At 42.1% G+C, this 22,012-nt stretch overlaps 1 protein-coding gene and 1 long non-coding RNA gene across 6 annotated transcripts in view; one reads left to right on the top strand and one right to left on the bottom strand.

The window, feature by feature from the left end:
- The window catches only part of SSH2 (slingshot protein phosphatase 2), a 240,628-nt gene that overhangs the window by 211,300 nt on the left and 7,316 nt on the right, over window positions 1–22,012 (top strand). For all 5 annotated transcript variants that reach the window (XM_045773222.2, XM_045773220.2, XM_045773221.2 and 2 more), the window contains 3 exons: window positions 2,372–2,518; window positions 9,927–10,127; window positions 18,928–19,762. In XM_045773222.2, coding sequence (XP_045629178.2) covers window positions 2,372–2,518; window positions 9,927–10,127; window positions 18,928–19,762 — 1,183 coding nt within the window. The remainder of the gene's footprint in view (window positions 1–2,371; window positions 2,519–9,926; window positions 10,128–18,927; window positions 19,763–22,012) is intronic.
- LOC123776881 (uncharacterized) lies at window positions 12,231–16,963 on the bottom strand. The gene is made up of 3 exons (XR_006775519.2): window positions 16,805–16,963; window positions 16,072–16,160; window positions 12,231–12,511 (listed from the first exon to the last, which is right to left on the bottom strand). It is a non-coding gene; the product is annotated as an uncharacterized LOC123776881 (long non-coding RNA).

Below are 22,012 nucleotides of genomic sequence, written 5' to 3'. Positions count from 1 at the left end.
GAGTGGGAGAGGAAGAAGCAGGCTCCTAGCAGAGGAGCCCGATGCGGGGCTCAATCCCAGGACTCGGGATCACTCCCTGAGCTGAAGGCAGAGGCTTAACGACTGCGCCACCCAGGCGCCCCGTGTTCATCTCATTTACTACTTATAAGGCTAAATCATAAAACACAGATGTATTTGTCTTAAAAGAAGGTATAGGTAGATGCTCAGCTACTTGATCTTGTTTCATTAATTCACTAGTTCTTAAACTCTTACGGATTAAGAATTAGTTACAAAACATGTATACTGCCCCTTGTGGATGATTTAAGAGATTTTCAATTTTCACCTAATCTACTGACTTTAGAACCCCAAGTAAAGTGCTACTTCACATAGAGATGTGAAAGAAGTTTCAAGGAGTGCTAATTTCAATTGGTAGCGGCTGCCTAGGGGTTCTGTAATGAATAGGATTGGGAAGCCTTGTCCTACCATAATCCATTAATAAAGTATGGGATTAGAGGTGGGAGATTATTCATTTTTATTTTAAATAAGAGAAGTGTGCTTTCCTTTTGACAGTTTCATTGAGATACAATTCACATACCATTCATCCATTTAAAATATACACGTCAGTGATATTTATTATTTTTAGAGAGTTGTCCAGTAATTAATTTAGAACATTTTTTCAACCCAAAAAGAAATTCTGTACCCTAGCGCACCTGGGTGGCTCAGTTGGTTGAGCATCTGCCTTCAGCTTGGGTTGTGATCCTGGAGTCCCAAGAACGAGTCCCGTATCAGGCTCCCTGCTCAGCAGGGAGTCTGCTTCTCCCTCTGACCCTCCCCCCTCATGCTCGCTCTCTCTCTCTCAAATAAATAAATACAATCTTTAAAAAAAAAAAAAGCAATTCTGTACCCTTCAACAGTCACCCCCATTTCCCTTCTCCCCCCAGCTTCTAGAAACACTAATCTACTTCCTGTGTCTATAGATTTACCTATTCTAGACATTTCATTTAAATGGAATCATATAATTCGTGCTCTTTTAAGAATGGTTTCTTCCACTTCACATTATATGTTCAAGGTTTATCAATGTTGTAGCATGTGTTACGACTTCATTCCTTTATTGCCAAATAATGTTCCATTGTTTGGAAAATACCACATTTTATTTATTCATTCATCAGTTGATGGACATTTGAGTTGTTTCCACTTTCTAGCTATTATGAATACTGCTGTGACCATTCATGTACAAATTTTGGGGAAGACTTATTTTTCATTTCTCTTGGGTTTATACCTAGGAGAGGAATATGCTGGGTCATAGAGTAACCCCATGTACTGTTTTCCACAATTGCATGTGCTTACTTTTTAAAGTAAAAAGAAAAAAAATCCTTTCTAGTAATGGACTTTGATGCGAAGTTAAAACATATTCACATCATGTTTCAGAAAAATTTTGGTCTCTTGACCTCAACCACAAAATGGGTTAACTGTGGCTCTCCTTCTCTGTAGTCATTTCTCTGACTTCAGAGATTGGGTTTGTAAGATCCTCGTGTGTAGTTCCAAGAAGAAAGCAGCTTCTGCAGAGAGAAATAAGTGAATCTGTGTTGTGTTGTTGGGGTAAACCCCAGTGATGTCCAAGCCCACATGGCGCTGTGAAAAGATAACCGTTTGGCAACTTAAACCCAAGCATTTAATGAAATTGTACGGTGAGAGAGACAGCAGAAGAAATTTCTGATCCAGAAACCCTTCTCTGCAAGCCTCTGGGTACAGAAGACCTCCCAGACACATCCGCTGCTGTGGCAGCCAGGCCTGCAGCCGAGAGAGCTGCGAGACTCTTAGGTCCAACTTTCCTCTGACCCTCCCAGCCCTCGCCTCTATTACCTTTCTTATAGTTTTAAGAGAGTAACAGAGCAAAATCTAGCATTTAGAAGGATAGGAGGAAATTTTTCCCCTCCTATTTTGTTGTTTTTTGTTTCTCGAGGTAGATGTCAATAGTCTGATTTAATACAAATGACTTCCAAAGAATAAATTTTGTTTCTGGTAATTTTATCGACTAAGGAGAAACTGTCGATCATGGACCTTAGATTCTTTGAAGTAAAATACAAGGCATATTTTCAAAAGACTATCAAAGATGAGATTGTGTAACTGTACATAAACCGAAAATGGAATTTAGATATTGAACTTGGTAGACAGCTTTTCTCTCAGTAATTCGTTGGTGCCCAGGTATGTCCTGGATTCTGTTATATAGTTTCTGTACTAAATATATAGCCTCTTAGTTTTTTAGCTTTCTTCAATATTTAGTATTTAATTTCAACCTAGAGAGTAAACAAATTTTAAGTAGGAAAAACAGTGCTGGACTGGGACTTAGCCTGAATAGTAGAGCACGTACTCTCCCTTGGTTTCCTCGCAGGGTGCGGTATATCTTGAACGTCACTCGAGAGATAGACAACTTCTTCCCAGGAGTCTTTGAGTATCATAACATCCGCGTATATGATGAAGAGGCAACGGATCTCCTGGCTTACTGGAATGATACTTACAAATTCATCTCTAAAGCAAAGTGAGTAATGGCCCCACACACATGCTCTGGTCCATGTTCCCCTGCACCACACACGGCTGGAGCCTGAGAGCTGTAGATGGCTTACTGTCTGCACTCTGGGAGAAGGAATTAAAGAAAAAAAGGAAACTAATTTTTGTAATCCTGGGGAAAAGTTGACTAGTGACCTCATACTCCCTAAAAGTAGATGGATCCCCTGGAAGAAGATAACCTCCTTTTTTTTTTTTTTTAATGTTTTTTTATTATATTATGTTAGTCACCATACAGTACATCCCCGGTTTCCGATGTAAGGCTCGATGATTCATTAGTTGCGTATAACACCCAGTGCACCATGCAATACGTGCCCTCCTTACTACCCATCACCGGTCTATCCCATTCCCCCACCCCCCTCCCCTCTGAGGCCCTCGGTTTGTTTCTCATAGTCCATAGTCTCTCATGTTTCATTCCCCCTTCTGATTACCCCCCCTTTCTTTATCCCTTGCTTCCCCTACCGATCTTCCTAGTTCTTATGTTCCATAGATGAGAGAAACCATATGATAGTTGTCTTTCTCTGCTTGACTTATTTCACTTAGCATTATCTCCTCCAGTGCCTGCCGTCCATGTTGCAGCAAATGTTGAGAATTCGTTCTTTCTGATAGCTGAGTAATATTCCATTGTATATATGGATCGCAACTTCTTAATCCAGTCATCTGTTGAAGGGCATCTCAGCTCCTTCCACAATTTAGCTATTGTGGACAATGCTGCTATGAACATTGGGGTGCATATGGCCCTTCTCTTCACTACGTCTGTATCTTTGGGGTTAACACCCAGTAGTACAATGGCTGGGTCACAGGGTAGCTCAATTTTTAACTTTTTAAGGGACCTCCACACTGTTTTCCAGAGTGGCTGTACCAACTTGCATTCCCACCAACAATGTAGGAGGGATCCCCTTTCTCCACATCCTCTCCAACAATTGTTTCTTGCCTTGTCTATTTTTGCCATTCTAACTGGCGTAAGGTGGTATCTCAGTGTGGTTTTTATTTGAATTTCTCTGGTGGCTAATGATTTTGAACATTTTTTCATGTGTCTGTTAGCCATTTGTATGTCTTCGTAGGAAAAGTGTCTGTTCATATCTTCTGCCCATTTTTTGATTTGTTTATTTGTTTCTCGTGTATTGAGTTTGAGAAGTTCTTTGTAGATCTTGGATACCAGTCTTTTATCTGTAGTGTCATTTGCAAATATATTCTCCCATTCCGTGGGCTGCCTCTTAGTTTTTTTGACTGTTTCCTTGGCTGTGCAGAAGCTTTTTATCTTGATGAAGTCCCATAAGTTCATTTTATCTTTTGTTTCTCTTGCCTTTGGAGATGCTTTGGCCGATGTCGTATAGGTTGCTGCCTATGTTCTCCTCTAGGATTTTGATGGATTCCTGTCTCACATCGAGGTCTTTCATCCATTTGGAGTTTATTTTTGTGTATGGTGTGAGATAGTGGTCAAGTTTCATTCTTTTGCATGTAGCTGTCCAATTTTCCCAGCACCATTTATTGAAGAGACCTTTTTTTTTTTTTAATGATTTTTTTATTATATTATGTTAGTCACCATACAGTACATCCCGGTTTCCGATGTAAGACTCGATGATTCATTAGTTGTGTATAACACCCAGTGCACCATGCAATACGTGCCCTCTTTACTACCCATCACCGGTCTATCCCATTCCCCCACCCCCCTCCCCTCTGAGGCCCTCGGTTTGTTTCTCATAGTCCATAGTCTCTCATGTTTCATTCCCCCTTCTGATTACCCCCCCTTTCTTTATCCCTTTCTTCCCCTACCGATCATCCTAGTTCTTATGTTCCATAGATGAGAGAAATCATATGATAGTTGTCTTTCTCTGCTTGACTTATTTCACTTAGCATTATCTCCTCCAGTGCTGTCCATGTTGTAGCAAATGTTGAGAACTCGTTCTTTCTGATAGCTGAGTAATATTCCATCGTATATATGGACCACAACTTCTTAATCCAGTCATCTGTTGAAGGGCATCTCGGCTCCTTCCACAATTTAGCTATTGTGGACATTGCTGCTATGAACATTGGTGTGCATATGGCCCTTCTCTTCACCACGTCTGTATCTTTGGGGTAAATACCCAGTAGTGCAATGGCTGGATCATAGGGTAGCTCAATTTTTAACTTTTTAAGGGACCTCCACACTGTTTTCCAGAGTGGCTGTACCAACTTGCATTCCCACCAACAATGTAGGAGGGATCCCCTTTCTCCACATCCTCTCCAACAATTGTTGTTTCTTGCCTTGTCTATTTTTGCCATTCTAACTGGCGTAAGGTGGTATCTCAGTGTGGTTTTTATTTGAATTTCCCTGGTGGCTAATGATTTTGAACATTTTTTCATGTGTCTGTTAGCCATTTGTATGTCTTCATTGGAAAAGTGTCTGTTCATATCTTCTGCCCATTTTTTGATTTGTTTATTTGTTTCTCGTGTATTGAGTTTGAGAAGTTCTTTGTAGATCTTGGATACCAGTCCTTTATCTGTAGTGTCATTTGCAAATATATTCTCCCATTCCGTGGGCTCTGAAGAGACTGTCTTTTTCCCACCGGATGTTTTTTCCTGCTTTATCAAATATTAGTTGCCCAAAGAGCTGAGGGTCCTTTTCTGGGCTCTCTATTCTGTTCCATTGGTCTATGTGTCTGTTTTTGTGCCAGTACCATGCTGTCTTTGTGATCACAGCTTTGTAGTACAGCTCGAAATCCGGCATTGTGATGCCCCCAGCTTTGTTTTTCCTTTTCAACAGTTCCTTGGTGATTCGGGGCCTTTTCTGGTTCCATACAAATTTAAGGACTATTTGTTCCAGTTCTTTGAAAAATGTCCTCGGTATTTTGATCGGGATAGCATTGAAAGTGTAGATTGCTCTGGGTAGCATGGACATTTTAACTATGTTAATTCTTCTGATCCATGAGGATGGAATATTTTTCCATCTTTTTGTGTCTTCCTCAATGCCTTTCAAGAGTGATTTATAGTTTCTAGAATATAGATCCTTTACGTCTCTGGTTAAGTTAATTCCAAGGTAACGTATGGTTTTTGGTGCTATTGTAAATTAGGGATGGATTCCCTAATTTCTCTTTCTTCAGTCTCATTATTCGTGTACAGAAATGCAACTGATTTCTGAGCATTGATTTTGTATCCCGCCACGTTACTGAATTGCTCTATAACTTTTAATAGTTTGGGAGTGGATTCTTTTGGGTTTTCCATATAGAGTATGTTGACTGTTTCCATCGAGCACAAGATGAGGTAACACAAACAGAAGCTGCTGCAAGTGCAGTAAGAGTGAGAGAAGGAAGGCGTTGTGAAGAAGGTGCTAAGCCGCCAAAGGGGACCTGTGAAAGTTAGAGAATAGGAATTACTCCGGGTGTGTGGGATACTGAGTCCTTCTTTCTGAAAAGACCAGAAAGGAAACTTAGTGAGCTTTGGAAATCTTTTCTCATTCTTTTACTTTACTCTTATGATACTCTAAACAGTGAAATTTTCCTCTGGCCATTCTGTTGATGTCATCTTTAAATTAATTGGCCTTTTAGTGAAACTAATAGTATTAATTTAGTGTTTAGTGTTAATTAGTATTAATATGTCAGCACTGCTTTTTTTAAGTCCCTGGGGATTTCCTTGCCAATTCTATATATTCCTTCAATAGAAGGAACCATAAATGATCATGTTGGCCACGCTTCCCCTTTGATGGGACCACATTCAAATCATCCCTGGCAGATGAGAACCACTTTTCGTTTTTAAAGTCCCCCTTCAGCAATGATTCCACATCTTTCTTCAGGACCTCCATAGTCAAGAAGTTCTTCCTCTTAGTTACCCTGAATCCTCCTACACTAGCTTTGAGCCCATACTTTCAGTCTCTAGCTAGCACCTGGAAGTGTTTTATATTCTTGAAGCCTGTTATTAAATTGTTCTCAATAATACCACTCATGGCATGCTTACTATGTGCCAGGTACTTTACACTTTATTCTCCCACGTAATATTTTCCAGAACCCAGAGAGACATATGCTGTCATCCTTTTGTACAGATAGGGACAGACTATAGAGATGAGGTTCAGAGAAGTAACAAGTGTTGAGGATACGACTTGAACCTAAGATCATGTCTTATTTCAGAGTCCATCAAGTATTTAGGAGTAGTCTAGGTCCTTAAGGAAGGGAGACTGGAAAAGACTAGGCAAGCTGTGAGAATCACAGCCAAAGAGGCTAGAGTTCAGGCGAGGCCCCAGTCCCAGTGAAAGCTAAGGCCAATTTCAGCCTTGAGGTGAGATATGTGAGGCATGCAGGGTACACGTGAGCAGGCAGTCCTGCTGGGGCTCATGCGAGTGTAGGTCAGCATCTGAGAGTGAGCGCCTCCTTAAATGGCACCCCAGGCACCTCACGTGCTTCATCCTGATCGGAGCCCTGAATTCCAGACTCGACCTACAGATGGGTGGGTTTGGGATTCCTAAAGTAATACCAGGCTTAGTCTAGACAACCCAGCACAGGGAGGGGAGAAGTGGTGGGGGGCGGTGTGTGGCTGAAACTGAAAAATGAAATTGGATTTTCTGAACTGACTTCAGATCCTTCAATTTGTGAGTTAGAAGCCATCCACTGGGAAAAAGCCCCATTCAAAATGAAGAAATGCTTTCGTGGGGGTGGATTTCATGATTGTATTTTTCTTAAAATTGTCCGACTTTGAGCACCTTCCATGCCTGCGGGTATAGCCCTGAAATTTGATGTCAGAGCTTGAAGGGAAAATACAGAGCACACGTCTGAACTCACATCTGAGTCACTGTGCACGTAATCTAAATGAAAGCCTGTGGTGCCGTAAACAAGATGAAAATGTCCTAGTCATTGGGGATCATCTAAGCTCACGGAGACACACGCCTGCACCAACCTAAGGACTCCAGAATTTTGCATCTAAGTGATGGGTGGGAGGTTAATCTTACCTTCCTTTTGAGACTGTTTTGATTATGGCGGATCATTCTCTGAATCCCTATCATTCCGGCACATAACCTTATGCCTTCCTTGCATTGTACTTAACTCTTTCATGCGTGTCTATCTCCAGCAGAAGAGTTATAAGCCCCTGGAAGGAAGCTTGTTTACTGTAATACAGTGAGTGAGTAAATGAGTAGATTCCCCCTACTAGGCTGATGTACATTTTTTTTTTTTACTTATTGGAATAGCCACATAGGAAATATTTTTAGCCCATGTACACTAGTGAAAAGAGTAACCATTCTTTTTTCCAGATTTTAAAATATTTCTACTTAGAGCTGACAGATGTAACAGCAGATCCATAAGTTCGTTCATACATTTAGTAAGTATTTTCAGGCTTCCTCTGTGCCAGACACTGTGTTACTAGCAGAATTAGCATAGCATAGTGGAGTACTCTTCGTATCTGAAGTAATGAGCTCTGGCATCTTGAGACCACAGGGTTTTGTTTGTTTCTTACAGTCACTTTATGGTAACTTTGCTTTCTCTTTTTTCCACCCCATTAAAACAACAACAGGTAGTTTTTCATTCCACCCTCCACACTGAGAAAGCCATGTGGTGCATCACATGGTCCCATCCAGCTCCACGGATTGTCTAGCCAGTCCCTAGACAGAACATGGTGGTGGTGTTGTGAAAAGTGATATCTAGGGCTACATCTGAGTAAAGAGGAGGGTTAGTTTCATTTGGTTGGTACTTTCCTCCAGGGACAGAACCCTTACTGGAACTTGAACTGGAAGCAACTCAGAACATTTGGATAAGTTAGATGAATCACTGTCACACTTGTGACTCAAGAGTGTGCCAGCCTTGAAACATGCCCCTGGGACTGCGAGGGTACTGGCCTCCAGACAGGCAAAATGGGCCCAGTCTCTAAATTGAAAATTCTCCCTTCACACTCATTGTAATTTCCATTTTGCGTTTTAATTATCTCTTTCCCCCATTGAACCCTACCATTTAGGGAAGATTTACTTTTCTTTGCCTCCCAGTAGTTTGCACGTTGTCTTACATACAGTGATTGCCTGGTAAATATTCGCTGAATGAATTTAAAAGGATTAATATTAACACTGAATATTGTTTGAGTACACTAGAATTGCCTACCTCCCTCCACATTTGACTATAGATGTATACAAGTACACTGAAGTGGGATGGATTGAAAGAAAATGGAAGGGTGACAGGAGACTTGGAAACATTTCGAACCTAGCTTTTAAAATGTACTCACTAATTACATCCCCAAAGGCAAGAGAAACAAAAGATAAAATGAATTTATGGGACTTCATCAAGATTAAAAGTTCCTGCACAGCCAAGGAAACAGTCAGAAAAACTAAGAGGCAGCCCACGGAATGGGAGAATATATTTGCAAATGACACTACAGATAAAGGACTGGTATCCAAGATCTACAAAGAACTTCTCAAACTCAATACACGAGAAACAAATAAACAAATCAAAAAATGGGCAGAAGATATGAACAGACATTTTTCCAATGAAGACATACAAATGGCTAACAGACACATGAAAAAATGTTCAAAATCATTAGCCACCAAGGAAATTCAAATCAAAACCACACTGAGATACCACCTTACGCCAGTTAGAATGGCAAAAATAGACAAGGCAAGAAACAACAATTGTTGGAGAGGATGTGGAGAAAGGGGATCCCTCCTACATTGTTGGTGGGAATGCAAGTTGGTACAGCCACTCTGGAAAACAGTGTGGAGGTCCCTTAAAAAGTTAAAAATTGAGCTACCCTATGATCCAGCCATTGTACTACTGGGTGTTTACCCCAAAGATACAGACGTAGTGAAGAGAAGGGCCATATGCACCCCAATGTTCATAGCAGCAATGTCCACAATAGCTAAATCGTGGAAGGAGCCGAGATGCCCTGCAACAGATGACTGGATTAAGAAGTTGCGATCCATATATACAATGGAATATTACTCAGCAATCAGAAAGAACGAGTTCTCAACATTTGCTACAACATGGACGGCACTGGAGGAGATAATGCTAAGTGAAATAAGTCAAGCAGAGAAAGACAACTATCATATGATTTCTCTCATCTATGGAACATAAGAACTAGAATGATCAGTAGGGGAAGAAAGGGATAAAGAAAGGGGGGGTAATCAGAAGGGGGAATGAAACATGAGAGACTATGGACTATGAGAAACAAACTGAGGGCCTCAGAGCGGAGGGGGTGGGGGAATGGGATAGACCGGTGATGGGTAGTAAGGAGGGCACGTATTGCATGGTGCACTGGGTGTTATACGCAACTAATGAATCATCGAGCCTTACATCGAAAACCGGGGATGTACTGTATGGTGACTAACATAATATAATAAAAAATCATTATTAAAAAAAATAAAAAATAAAAAAAAATAAAATAAAATGTACTCACTATTGTGTTTTTCTCTTTACCTCAATCCCCCAACGTAGGAAACATGGATCTAAGTGCCTTGTGCACTGCAAAATGGGGGTGAGTCGCTCAGCCTCCACTGTGATTGCCTATGCAATGAAGGAGTATGGCTGGAATCTGGACCGGGCCTATGACTACGTGAAGGAAAGGAGAACAGTGACCAAGCCCAACCCCAGCTTCATGAGACAACTGGAAGAGTACCAGGGGATCTTGCTGGCAAGGTGAGTCCTTCAGTGACTTTCTCAGATTTTCCCTCTGTTATGCTCCCCGGGGCAAGATAAAATGTCCTTCCCTGCAGTTAGTTCTCAGCCTAATTTGGATGTGTGATACATTTTGAAAATTGAAACCTCTGTCAATCTAGTTTTTAAAAAATAAGTACGAGCATTTAAGAATAGTATGGAAGATCAGGCGTTTAAACTAAAGACATTTAAACTAAAAGGTGGAAATACTGTTCTCTTAATTTAATTCTCAAGGAGGTCCTGATTATCATAAACATTTCTCAACATATTCTAAGGCCAGATACAGCTGCCTTATCAAAATGGATACTTATTGCTCCCAAAGTAATGCTAAGCATTGATGAAGTTCTTAGAAATTTTTTTGGCCCATTCTTTAAAAGAACAAAAAATTTTTTAAAGTATGTGGTGCTGTTTTCGGCATCATTGTTTATCAGTACTTGGTTTCATTGAGCCTTCTTGAAAATTTTGGTCATGTGACAAATCAGATTTGGGGTATGAAGGCACTTCCCAGAAATAATTCTCTTCTTTTCCTTTTAAAAATCTTTTAATCTGTATGTGTGTGTGTATATATGTATGTGTGTGTGTGTGTGTGTATGCTTTGCAGAGATGTAGAAAACACAGAAAAAGCATTTATAAATACAGTACCCACAGACAGCAATTGACTTATCTTGCATGTTTCTCCAGGTGTGACTTTTACCACATATATTGATGGATATTTTCTCAGAAAAGCTATTCTTCAGCCTACGTCTTCACCCAATAACTGGTCTTCCTTTCTTTTTCTTTGTTAAACGGTAGCAATGTATATTGAACAGTTACAGTGCAGTTAGCCCTCACTTAACCATCCTCCCCCCCCAGCTTTATCAAAATAGAATTGATGTATAACATTGTGTAAATTTAAGGTGTCCAGTGTGTTGATTTGATGCATTTATATATTGCAAACTGATTTATCACCACAGCATTAGCTAACCCCTCCATTCCTTCACATACTGTTTGTTTTTCGTGGTGGAAATATTTAGTATCTCTCTTAGCAACATTCAGAAGTATATGATACAGTATTATGAACTATAATCTCCATCTTACATTAGATCCCCAGAACTTATTAATCTTCTAACTAGAAGTTTATAGCCTTTGACCAACATCTCCCCATTTCCCCCATCCTCCATCCCCTAGTAACTACCACTTTATTCTCTATTTCGGCTTTTTTAGATAACACATGTAAGTGATACCGTTCAGTATTTGTCTCTCTGCCTACCCAGTACTAGATCTTGAACATCTTCCTGTATCAATGAGACCTACTCTTTTCAGCAATAATTTGGTAATTGGTTATAAAATAACTATTTATTATTTTACCTCATTAGTGGTGAAAGCCACTTTCAGCTGCTCTCAAGGAAAGAGATGCGCATGTTAAACTGGGTTTAAGGGTCAGTTTCCTGGGATGCCACATGCTGAAGTTCTGTGGAATGCTGGATTTTGCTTTGATTTTTTCATGTGTGCATGTTCTAGGTGGTTTTGTTCAGATGAAGGCACAGCTGCCTAGAAGCAGCTGGGGCTGGTGCCAGAGTCTGACTCCAGTGAGTCTCATGACTTGGTCTTGACTCTTGAATCTGGGCTGTGTTTCCCCTGAACAAAATGTTAAATAGCCTTCCAGCCTATCCATGCAGAGGGACCACCCTCCCACCCCTGAAGTCTTGTGAAAATGCAGCCACAGCATAGCATTATGGTTTCCAGTAAAAAAAAAACCCTCCCGTTTACTCAGTATTTGGCATGACTTCATCTGAGCCATTCTTTTAGGAGGCAGGGAGGATACTCAAGTCTCCTCCACTTAAAAGGAGTTTAGAGGTCTTTGGGGCCAGATTTTGATGACATTTTTAGATTAGATCAGAAGGTAGGACACAGCGGTTCTTTTTGGCGCAAGAAAGAGGCATCTGAGGGTTGGATGAGACATAAATATTGTATGTTCCCAGACACACACATGACGGATGTTAGGCAGTGTCCTCACGTGACCTGTTGAGAGCAAGGATACTATGTGTCCTGCCAATTTCAGTATTTATTCTGGAATCTCAGGCTACTGCAAGCTGTTGGGTTGGGTTTTTTTAGAGTATGTGGTTTTTCTTAGATGTTAAAGGAACTTAAGAAAAATCTTAGATGTGGATAAGAAGGGCAGCATAACCCACAAATCACACTGCCTTTTCCTTTCCCTTTCGGTTCTATCCTGCCTTCCTGGGCTCGATTCGTGGAGGGAGGAGCAAGCCCGGGGAATGAGAAAACCACGGAATTTGAGTCAGTAGATCTGGTTTCCATCTTTGGTTCATCCTCTTGCTGCAACTTTGAGGAGTTACTTCACAGTTCCAATCCTCACCTGACCCCATCTGTAATATGAAAGTTAAGAGCTCTATGTCACACTGAAACTAATAGTACACTATATGTTAACTAAGTTGAATTTAAGTTTAAAAAAAATTTTTTTTTTAGATTTTTATTTATTTGACAGAGACACAGCGAGAGAGGCAACACAAGGAGGGGGAGTGGGAGAGGTTCGAGAAGCAGGCTAGCAGGCTTCCCGCTGAGCAGGGAGCCTGATGCGGGGCTCGATCCTAGGACTCAGGGATCATGACCTGAGCCGAAGGCAGACGCTTAACGACTGAGCCACCCAGGCGCCCCTAAATAAAAGAAAATTTTTAAAGAACCATATGTCATAAGGTTATTGTAAATAAAAATGTGTATAAAATGTATACTACAAGGGCGCCTGGCTGGCTCAGTCAGAGGAGCCTGTATGTGCCTCTTGATCCTCAGGGTTGTGAGTTCAAGCCCCACGATGGGGGTAGAGATTACTTAAAAATAAAACCTTGAAAAACAATGCACACTATATACTGGTAAGGGTTATTCTGATGTGGTTCTCATCATCTTGTTTCTCCAAGGCTAGCCAGAAACACATACATGCATGTACCATTTTTATCCCTCCTCCTTCCTCCAGCCACTGCCTTCCACCACCCACAGGCACACTAACTCCATTAGAAACTAGAATAGAAAGTGTTCCTGGAATTTCCTGTACTGTGATGTTTCCTGGATTTTAAGAACTAGACTCTAGTGCTTGGGGTATCACTTAGGCTGCTTTCACCTGCAAGTAATAGAATACCTCCATCAGTCGGCATCTCAACAAGAAACAGCATACTCGGATTAGGATTATTTGAGGAGAGTTTTATAAAGCGACTTTTTACGAAGATATGGGATTGTAGTAGAATCAAGGGACTTACATCAGCAGAGCTGTTCGGTTATAGCTGTGAGGCCCAAAGAGGGGAGGGAGCAGTTACTAGAACCTGGAAGGAGACTCCTGGATAAAGAGACACCTTCAGATAGGAGAAATAACCTTCCGTCAAGGGACACAGCGAGCCCGAAGTGACCCCATGGGGAGGAAGCCAGGGGAGTAAGTGGCCTGCCTTTACGCTCCTCCCTCCAGACTATCTCCTGCCAGGGCCCTAATGAAACACTGAAAACCCAAACCAAATCAAGCCTCTGCCAGTTAGGAAAAAGAGTAGGAGTGCCTGCTGGGTATACAATCATTAGGGTCTGCAATCTCTGATTTTTTTTTTTAAGAAACAGCACTTGTAGGCTATTGCCAAGCTAGTTGCCAAGTGAATTGGGCCCAGCAGATTCTTGCCCAGCCCTAGAGTGCTACACCAAGGTCTGCCTGCTTAGAAGAGCAAAAACAGAAGCCCCAGACTCCAGGAACTGTCTGAAGCTCTACAGCTTAGGTAACCAGGAGAAGAAAGTCCTTAGAAAAATCCCTCTCACTCTGTTTGCAGAGAAATCCATTTCCTGTGAAAGTACTTAAAGCTTGTATTCCACATCTTCTTCCAGGAAGCATGTGGTGGTTTTCCCAAAAAGATAGAGCCCTGATCCTAGCATTCTTTAGCCCCCATGGTTGTCTAGAGTGGCACTGGGTACTTAACTTGAGGTGTCATCCCTCTGTTTGAGGGTATTAGATTGGTGCTTTGATGTCTTGGTAGAAGAGGAGTTTACCAAAGTGAGACCAGGACTCTGTAAGTGATTTATGAATTGGTTACAGTCCCTTTTTTTTTTTTAAGATTTTATTTATTTGTCAGAGAGAGAGAGAGCACAGCAGGGGGAGCGACAGGCAGAGGGAGAAGCAGGCTCCCTGCTTAGCAAGGAGCCAGATGTGGGACTCGATCCCAGGATCCCAGGATCATGGCCTGAGCCGGAGGCAGACGCCCAACCAACTGAGCCACCCAGGCACCCCTGGTTACAGTCTCTTATGGGCCAAACAGTGACCACCTATCTGAAATGCAAGGGACTTTTTGCATAGTTCAGTATTTCTTTAAGAGCCCGGGGAGGGCTAATATTTAATATAATCCTTTGGACCTAAAAGGGAGGATATCATAAAGCCATTGATACTGTTCATATCTAATTTTATTTTTTATGTTTTTATAGCTGGGGGATGGGAGTAAGACAGGAAGAGGGTGTGTGTGTGTGTGTGTGTGTGTGTGTGTGTGTGTGTGTTGAAACCCTCCATTAAACTGCCAACAGGCGTGTTTGTTATTCTGTACTCTGATCATGTAGGTATCTGGCAGATTTTTGTTCCATTAGACAAGTTCATATTTCAGGCATTTGCAGGCTGGACCATGTGTCTGTGATATTAAGTTCCAGTGTAAAGGGGCAGAGAAGAAACATTGGGTGGTAGCCAGGGAGAGTTCGTGCCACATGTCTTCATAGATGTCAGTTTTGATTCTTTGAACACCCCTGTCACCAGGGCCAGAGGAGGCCGAGGTGTCTGTCACACTCCCCTGCTTTGCTGGTGGGGAGACATTGAAGTCTAGTTAGCTGGTGCACAGTGGTCAGCCAGCAGGAGGGAACCTGAGAATGAACCCACATCCCAATTGAGATTTAAAGGATTTTCTTAATAGCTTTTCAGTGAAATAATTTTAAAGCATTTAGGGACCACGGACAACACATAGAATATGCTCAATTGTTGCTTTTTCTTTCTTCTCCTTTCTACAGGCTGCCTAATGTCCTAAGAGGTAACCACAGACAGTCTAATTTTACTATAAATGATACTCCATTTTTACCAGTACTTTCCTCCCAGTAACTTTCTCAAACAAAGTTGGTGCTTTACCAAACATGTAACAAGAAGAAAGAAAGCAAATTGGAGGCGAGAGAATGGGATATCATGTGTATCCTGTCACTTAGATTTCCTTATTGTTCATTTATGAAGTAAAAGGCCAAATTCAGGTCTGAGATCACTCGAGGGAGAAAAGAACCTGAGACTTCTTTGCGTCATCCAGGCCATAAACCAACTCTGAAATTCTCTTTGGCAACTTGTTTACTTGATGCCTACCTGAAATAGGTGGAGGAAGTCAGTTGAATTTAAACATTAACAGTTTAAAATAATAAGTATGATCCAGTGTCTTACATCTGTCCCTACTAGTGATAGAGCATCAGAATAAACTGACTTGGGAAAAAGCTGCACTGGAAGACAGTTTGGTGTCACTGAGTAAAACTGACGGTGTACGTATACCCTGTGACCCCCGCTTCCGCTCCTGTATAGAACGTCTTTTAGAAACCAAAGTATGCACCGAGTGCAAGAGTGTCCATGGCAGTGCTGTTCAGAGTAGCCAACCTGTCCATCAACAGGACGGGTAAATAAACTGTGGTATATTCATCACACTCTCTGAAATTACAGCTGCACACGTTGATGAATCTTAAAAACAGTGTAGGCAAAAGGCAGCTGTGGAAGAATATATACAAAGAGTATGACTTCATTTATATAAGTTCACAACATGTAAAACGAAGCAGTATATTGAGAACAAAGCATGATGACATTATAAAGAAAGAGGATGATAAGCACAAAATTCAGGACAGAGTTTACTAAAACCTCTGAGGTGGGAGGAGGAAGGGAGGGAGCAGCAAGGGGTACCTGGCATAGTAGTGCTTCAAAGGCCATGCTGATGAGTATCTTGATTCTATCAAAGAGCTGTCTACCACTCTCAACCACTGCAGGTCCTACTGCAAAAATGAAAAAGCCAGCAGAATCAGACCTATCTTTGGATTGGGATTTTTCTTTCTCCTTTACAAGTAGGTGTCAGTTTAATTCCAGACCCCTGACCTAATATTTTCTGATGATTATCTCCCCCAGGAAGAGAAGGAAATCCCTGCTGGGCAAAGCAGCTGTAATGTCAGCCACTTCCTCTGAAACATACATTGTTGGTACCTATTGGCATAATTTCAGTCTCATTCCCTCCTGATTGATTAGTGATTTGCAGGCAGTTTTAAAAAATCATACTTTGGAAGGTTCTTGGGATCGTGAAAAATCCCATTTGCCTGTTGACTGGTAAGATAAGCTGTTCTTTTATATTCTTAGAAAGGTGAGAACAGCTACTCCCTGAGATAGATGTCTTCCCAGTCATTTGTATCAACAGGAATTGTCCTGCCATGGTGGCTAAGAGGAATTGGTACAGGTTTGAACATCCTCGTGATAGCTGAGGGATAGAAACTGGAGAACACAGCCATATGTAGGTCAGGAAACAAGAGTATCTAGATATGAAAGAAACTTTAAAGGGAAGCACAGGGCATTCATGGATGGATCACTGTGTACAGTTCAGGCCCCACCTCTCCAACCATTAAGTTTGCCCCTCCCCACAGCCACTCACTTGTTTGGGATGTGTGATATGTTGTCTCCTCCTAGGGGTGGCTGGAGGTCATGCAGCTTGGAAAGGGTAAAAACCCTACCTTCCTCCCAGCTATTGATTATAGCTTGTCTTCATAAACAGAATGACCTGTTCCCTACCAGGAAAAGCACCCTTCTGCTGTGCAGGCCTGAGTCAGAGAGAGCCCCACCCAAGCAGCAGACAGATGGGGGGAGCTGAGAGCAGGTGCAGAGTTGAGAACAAGCAGGGGTTCACATTAGTGCAGGCGCATGACTCGGCAGAGATTCACAGGCAGGCGTGGCCCTGAGCCCGCGGTAAATTGTTTGGGGCTATTTCCCATTACACTCTGCAGTTAGGTAACTCTTCATCAACTTGTAAGTCATGGAAACCACACCCCTACATGCCACATCTAGGGACCTGTTTCCTGGGCAGGTGATCCTGACCAGCCACAGGGCCACCTTTTTCTTTTCGGCTAGGGCTTTGGCAACTGTGCTCCCTTGTTAGTATGGTTTGAAATGAAATTTCATCCCATCAGAACTTCTCTCCAGGGGTGCCTGGGTGGCTCAGTTGGTTGAGTGTCTGCCTTCGGCTCAGGTCATGATCCTTGGGTCCTGGGATCAAGCCCCACATCAGGCTCCCTGCTCAGCGGAGGAGTCTGATTCCTCTCTTCCTTTGCCTCTGCTCATGTACTCTCTCTCTTGCTCACTCTCTCTCTCTCTCAAATAAATAAATAAAATTTAAAAAAAGAAGAAGAAGAACTTCCGTGCATTAAATAAGCCCAAGGATGGTTATGTGTGTGTGATCTTCTTTGGGCCCCCTGCTTTTCCAGGTGTCCCCTTAGCTTGATGGTTTTTATCCAGAGATCCTTATGAAATGACCCTATGCTTTAGGCATATCCTCTTCCATTCCATACCAACCTTTTTCTGTGGATTTACCAGCCTCATCTTTGCTTTCTAATTCAAGAAAGATTACCACCCTTCTCACATTTCTACTTCAGTGATTAATCCTGTATCAGCTCTTTAACCCAATTGTAAGAACTTGTAATGGGCTCCAATAGAGTATTTCTCTTTGTATTGCCTAGATGCTGTTTTGTTTTATTTCCCCCCCCCCGGTTATTAATGTTAAATATGCTCATTATTTTTAAATTTTAAAACTTATAGAAATATAGAGTATAGGAAGTAACGCCCTCCCCGAAAGTATTCTGCCTTTCTTGAAGGGACCCCTGTTACCTGTTTGATGATGTTCCTCCAGGTGTTTTCCTGTAGTTATTATTGTAACATGGAAACTGACCATTCCAGATGTGGTCATCATGCTTTTTCACTTAATAGTATACCTTGGACAACACTCCACTAAAATGCTTGTTTTTAATAGCTTCATGCATGGCATGTAGTATATGGCCTGTAATTTAAATAGATCCTTTTTTTTTTTTTTTTTGGTGTCTGATCCTTTAGTACCACTGTATTACATAGTAAACATCCTTATATCTATATCTTTGTGTACTTATAGTATTTCTCTAGAATTGTTTGTTAAAGTGTTAAATTTCGAGAGCTGTTGTCAGATTTCACTCTGATAATTTCTACCACTACAGGGGCGCCTGGGTGGCTCAGTCAGTTAAGCGTTTGCCTTCGGCTCAGGTCATGATCCCAGGGTCCTGGGATCCAGCCCCAGGTTGGGCTCACTGCTCAGTGGGGAGCCTGCTTCTCCCTCTCTCCCCTCCTTGTGCTCTATCTCTCACTATCTCTCTCTCAAATAAATGAATAAAATAATTAAAAAAGAAAAAATTTCTACAATTCACATTCCTGCCAACTACATATAAGAGGACATGTTTGGCCATGCCATCATCAATACTAGCCGCTAGCAACCATTTTAAGCTCTTGTCAGTCTGATAGGTAGAAAAATCAGATCTCATATTTGTTTTTATTGTTGTCATTTTGCTTTGTTTTTGTTTTTTTGCTATTAGTTAAATTGAGCATCTTTACAAATGTTTATTACCTACTTCTTCCATTGGGTATTAACAAAGCATTTTGCAGGTTAAGATTTACATTTATCTGGGAGCGGTTTCCTGGGACGGTGTTGACTGATTTCATAGGCCAGAGTAAGGCATTTCCTTTGTGTGTCCTCCACAGCAAACAGCGCCATAACAAGCTCTGGAGATCTCATTCAGACAGCGACCTCTCAGACCACCACGAACCCATCTGCAAACCAGGGCTAGAGCTCAACAAGAAGGAGATCACCACCTCAGCAGACCAGATTGCCGAGGTGAAGACCCTGGAGAACCACCCACCCATACCTCCTGTCTTTGTGGAACATGTCGTCCCACAAGATGAAAATCAGAAGGGCCTGCGTACCAAAGAAAGAATGATCTGCTTGGAGTTTACTTCTAGGGAATTTCATGCTGGACAGATTGAAGATGAATTAAACCTAAATGACATCAATGGATGCTCATCAGGGTGTTGTCTCAATGAATCAAAATTCCCTCTTGACAACTGCCATGCATCCAAAGCCTTAATCCAACCTGGACAGGCCCCAGAAATTGCCAGCAAGTTCCCAGACTTAACAGTGGAAGATTTGGAGACAGATGCCCTGAAAGCAGATGTGAACGTCCACTTACTGCCTCTGGAAGAATTAACATCTCGCCTGAAAGACCTCCCCATGTCCCCTGATCCTGAATCACCAAGCCCCCAACCCAGTTGCCAGGCTGAAGTCTCAGATTTCAGTACAGATCGCATTGATTTTTTTAGCGCCCTAGAAAAGTTTGTAGAGCTTTCCCAAGAAACCCGGGCCCGGTCTTTTTCCCACTCAAGGATGGAAGAACTGGGTGGAGGAAGGAGTGAGAGCGGTCGACTCTCAGTGGTAGAAGTAGCCCCTTCCGAAGGGACAGCTGATGACCAGAGAAGCAGCTCTTTGAGTAATACTCCCCATGCATCGGAAGAATCTTCAATAGATGAGGAACAGTCAAAGGTAAAAACTGTCTCTACCTAATGAAGTTCTTTTGGAAGGCAAAATATTTGGGACTCTGCTGTGTTTTATTTTTGATGTTGCTAAAGATTTAGGAAGGCAGTATGGGAGAGACAGTGTGGCTGACACTTTCCTTGAAAACTTAAGATTTAAACATTTTTTAAATCCACTGCCTTTTGAGGAATTTATCTTTCCAAGCTTTTGGTGTCTTTGGAAGAACTTCTGAGAGGGCATGCTTGGGTGGAGGGGAGAGGGGGATTAGCCAAAACAAATGTCCTGCCTGAACAAGGAGAGGTCCCCTCCCTGGCCCTCTGTGGTTCAAATCGGATCTCACCAATATGAAGTGCCTGGGACTGACATGCTGCCTGGGGAAGTCCTGAGTCTCTCTGAGGAGGTGGCTTTGTTCGGGAAATTCTGTCTCAGAAAGTTCAAAGACTAGACAGGTGTAAATACTTGTTAGAGTAGCAACCCATGCTGAGTTCTTGCTATTAATAATGCTTCTGGTTTGGTCCTCATTTCAGACCCTGTGGTATCCAAGACTTGAGGGATAGTTTTGGGAAATGATTGAGAACAGACAGACTCTGAAGATTCTTCTCTGTGGCGTATGAGCCATTTCAGACCAGGGAAGGAACTACTGTGTATCATCAATTCTAAGACTCACTCTTATTCTCATTTTGACACTTCTGAAATTGGGATGCATCTTAAAAACAATGGTATCTTATATCAGTGTAATACAGTAGTTGGGAAGTAAATGGTGACAGTAAATGGATACCAAACTTCACTTAATGATTTCAGTGGCGGTGACAACATTTTTGACATTTCGTGATATCTGTCTGCTTAAACATACCACCTTGTCCATGACTTACCTTGTCTCTCTCTTTACCCCAGGGCAGTCATTGCCTCTGCTTCTGTCTTCTCTCCCCAAAGGTTATGCCTCTGCTTCATTTTTACTGGGAAATCAGAGTGCTTGAGCTCACCTTTGGACCAGTGGGTATAGCAGCTCTGACAGAAATAGCTTTTCTGCAAAGTCCCTTGTCATATGAGCATTCTCTCCACAGCCTGTGCACACACTGGGCCTGCTGTGGCTTCTCTCCCAGTCTTGGCTCGTTTACCTCTGCCTGATGTCCCAGCAGATTTCTCCCAAAGGTGTAACTGACCTTGTTGGCTTGTACTACCTCTGACTTTCTTTTGAAGGAGAAAGACCAGAACAGTTCCTAGGGAGATATTATATTTTGAAGGCTTACAAAAATGTTAAAGTAGGGAAACCTGGGTGACTCAGTGCATTAAGTGTCTGCCTTCCACTCAGGTCATAATCCCAGGGTCCTGGGATCAAGTCCCTCATCGGGCTCCCTGCTCATTGGGGATTTTGCTTCTCCGTCTTCCTCTGCCCCTCCCCTCTGCTCGTGCTCTCTCTCTCTCTCAAAATAAATAAAATATAAATAAAAAATAAAATATTAAAGTAGATTGATGGTTATCACAATGCCACTTTAAGAGATGTGCAACAGCCATTTTCAGATTTTGAAATCCTTATCTTTTTTTTTTTAACAATAGGACTTGATTTTATATTGGCTAATTTTCTTTTGCCTCGTTGTAAATCCATCTAGGAATTTGTAACTGGTAGAACAGTAATATGTCAGAAAGTCGCAGTTTCTAAGTTTGCTTAGGCATGTGGCTCCGTAAGCCAAGTAAACCTTTCCCAGAAGGAGCCATGTGAAACTTGGAAATTGTGTGATCAGGTACAGAGTGCCCTCACATGCTGGAATGCTACTGCCAAGAGATGCCAAGAGTGGGAGGGTAAGGATGAAAGTTGGCAGACAGAGGAGAGAAGAGAGTAGTGAGTCTCCAAATCAGACATCAGATGATAACCTCATTCATCTTGCCCTAACACTGGGCATATATAAGGTGGCCACGGAGCCTTGAATGGAACTCTTCCCCTTGAACTAGGTTAGAATCAAACTGGAAGTTGATAGGCCAGAGAAGAAAAATCTCATCTACCCCAGTATGGCCTAAATCCTGAAGGCTGGTGGTCTTAGGAAAGTAAGGATTGGGGCACCTGGGTGGGTCAGTCGGTTAAGTGTCTGCCTTTGGCTCAGGGCATGACCTCAGGGTCCTGGGATCAAGCCCCGCATCAGGCTCCCTGCTCAGCTAGAAGTCTGCTTCTCCCTTTGCCCCTCCCCCTCCCCCTGCTCCTGTGCTCGCTCGTGCTCTCTCTCTCAAATAAAATCTTCAAAAAAAATGAAAGGATTATAGGCA

This window comes from Ursus americanus, chromosome 23 (assembly GCF_024610735.1).
Source record: "Ursus americanus isolate L20-20 chromosome 23, mUrsAme1.1.p, whole genome shotgun sequence".
Classification (NCBI taxonomy): Eukaryota; Metazoa; Chordata; class Mammalia; order Carnivora; family Ursidae; genus Ursus; species Ursus americanus.
The sequence above is the reverse complement of the archived record's forward strand: the minus strand, read 5'-3'. Positions and strand labels throughout refer to the sequence as shown.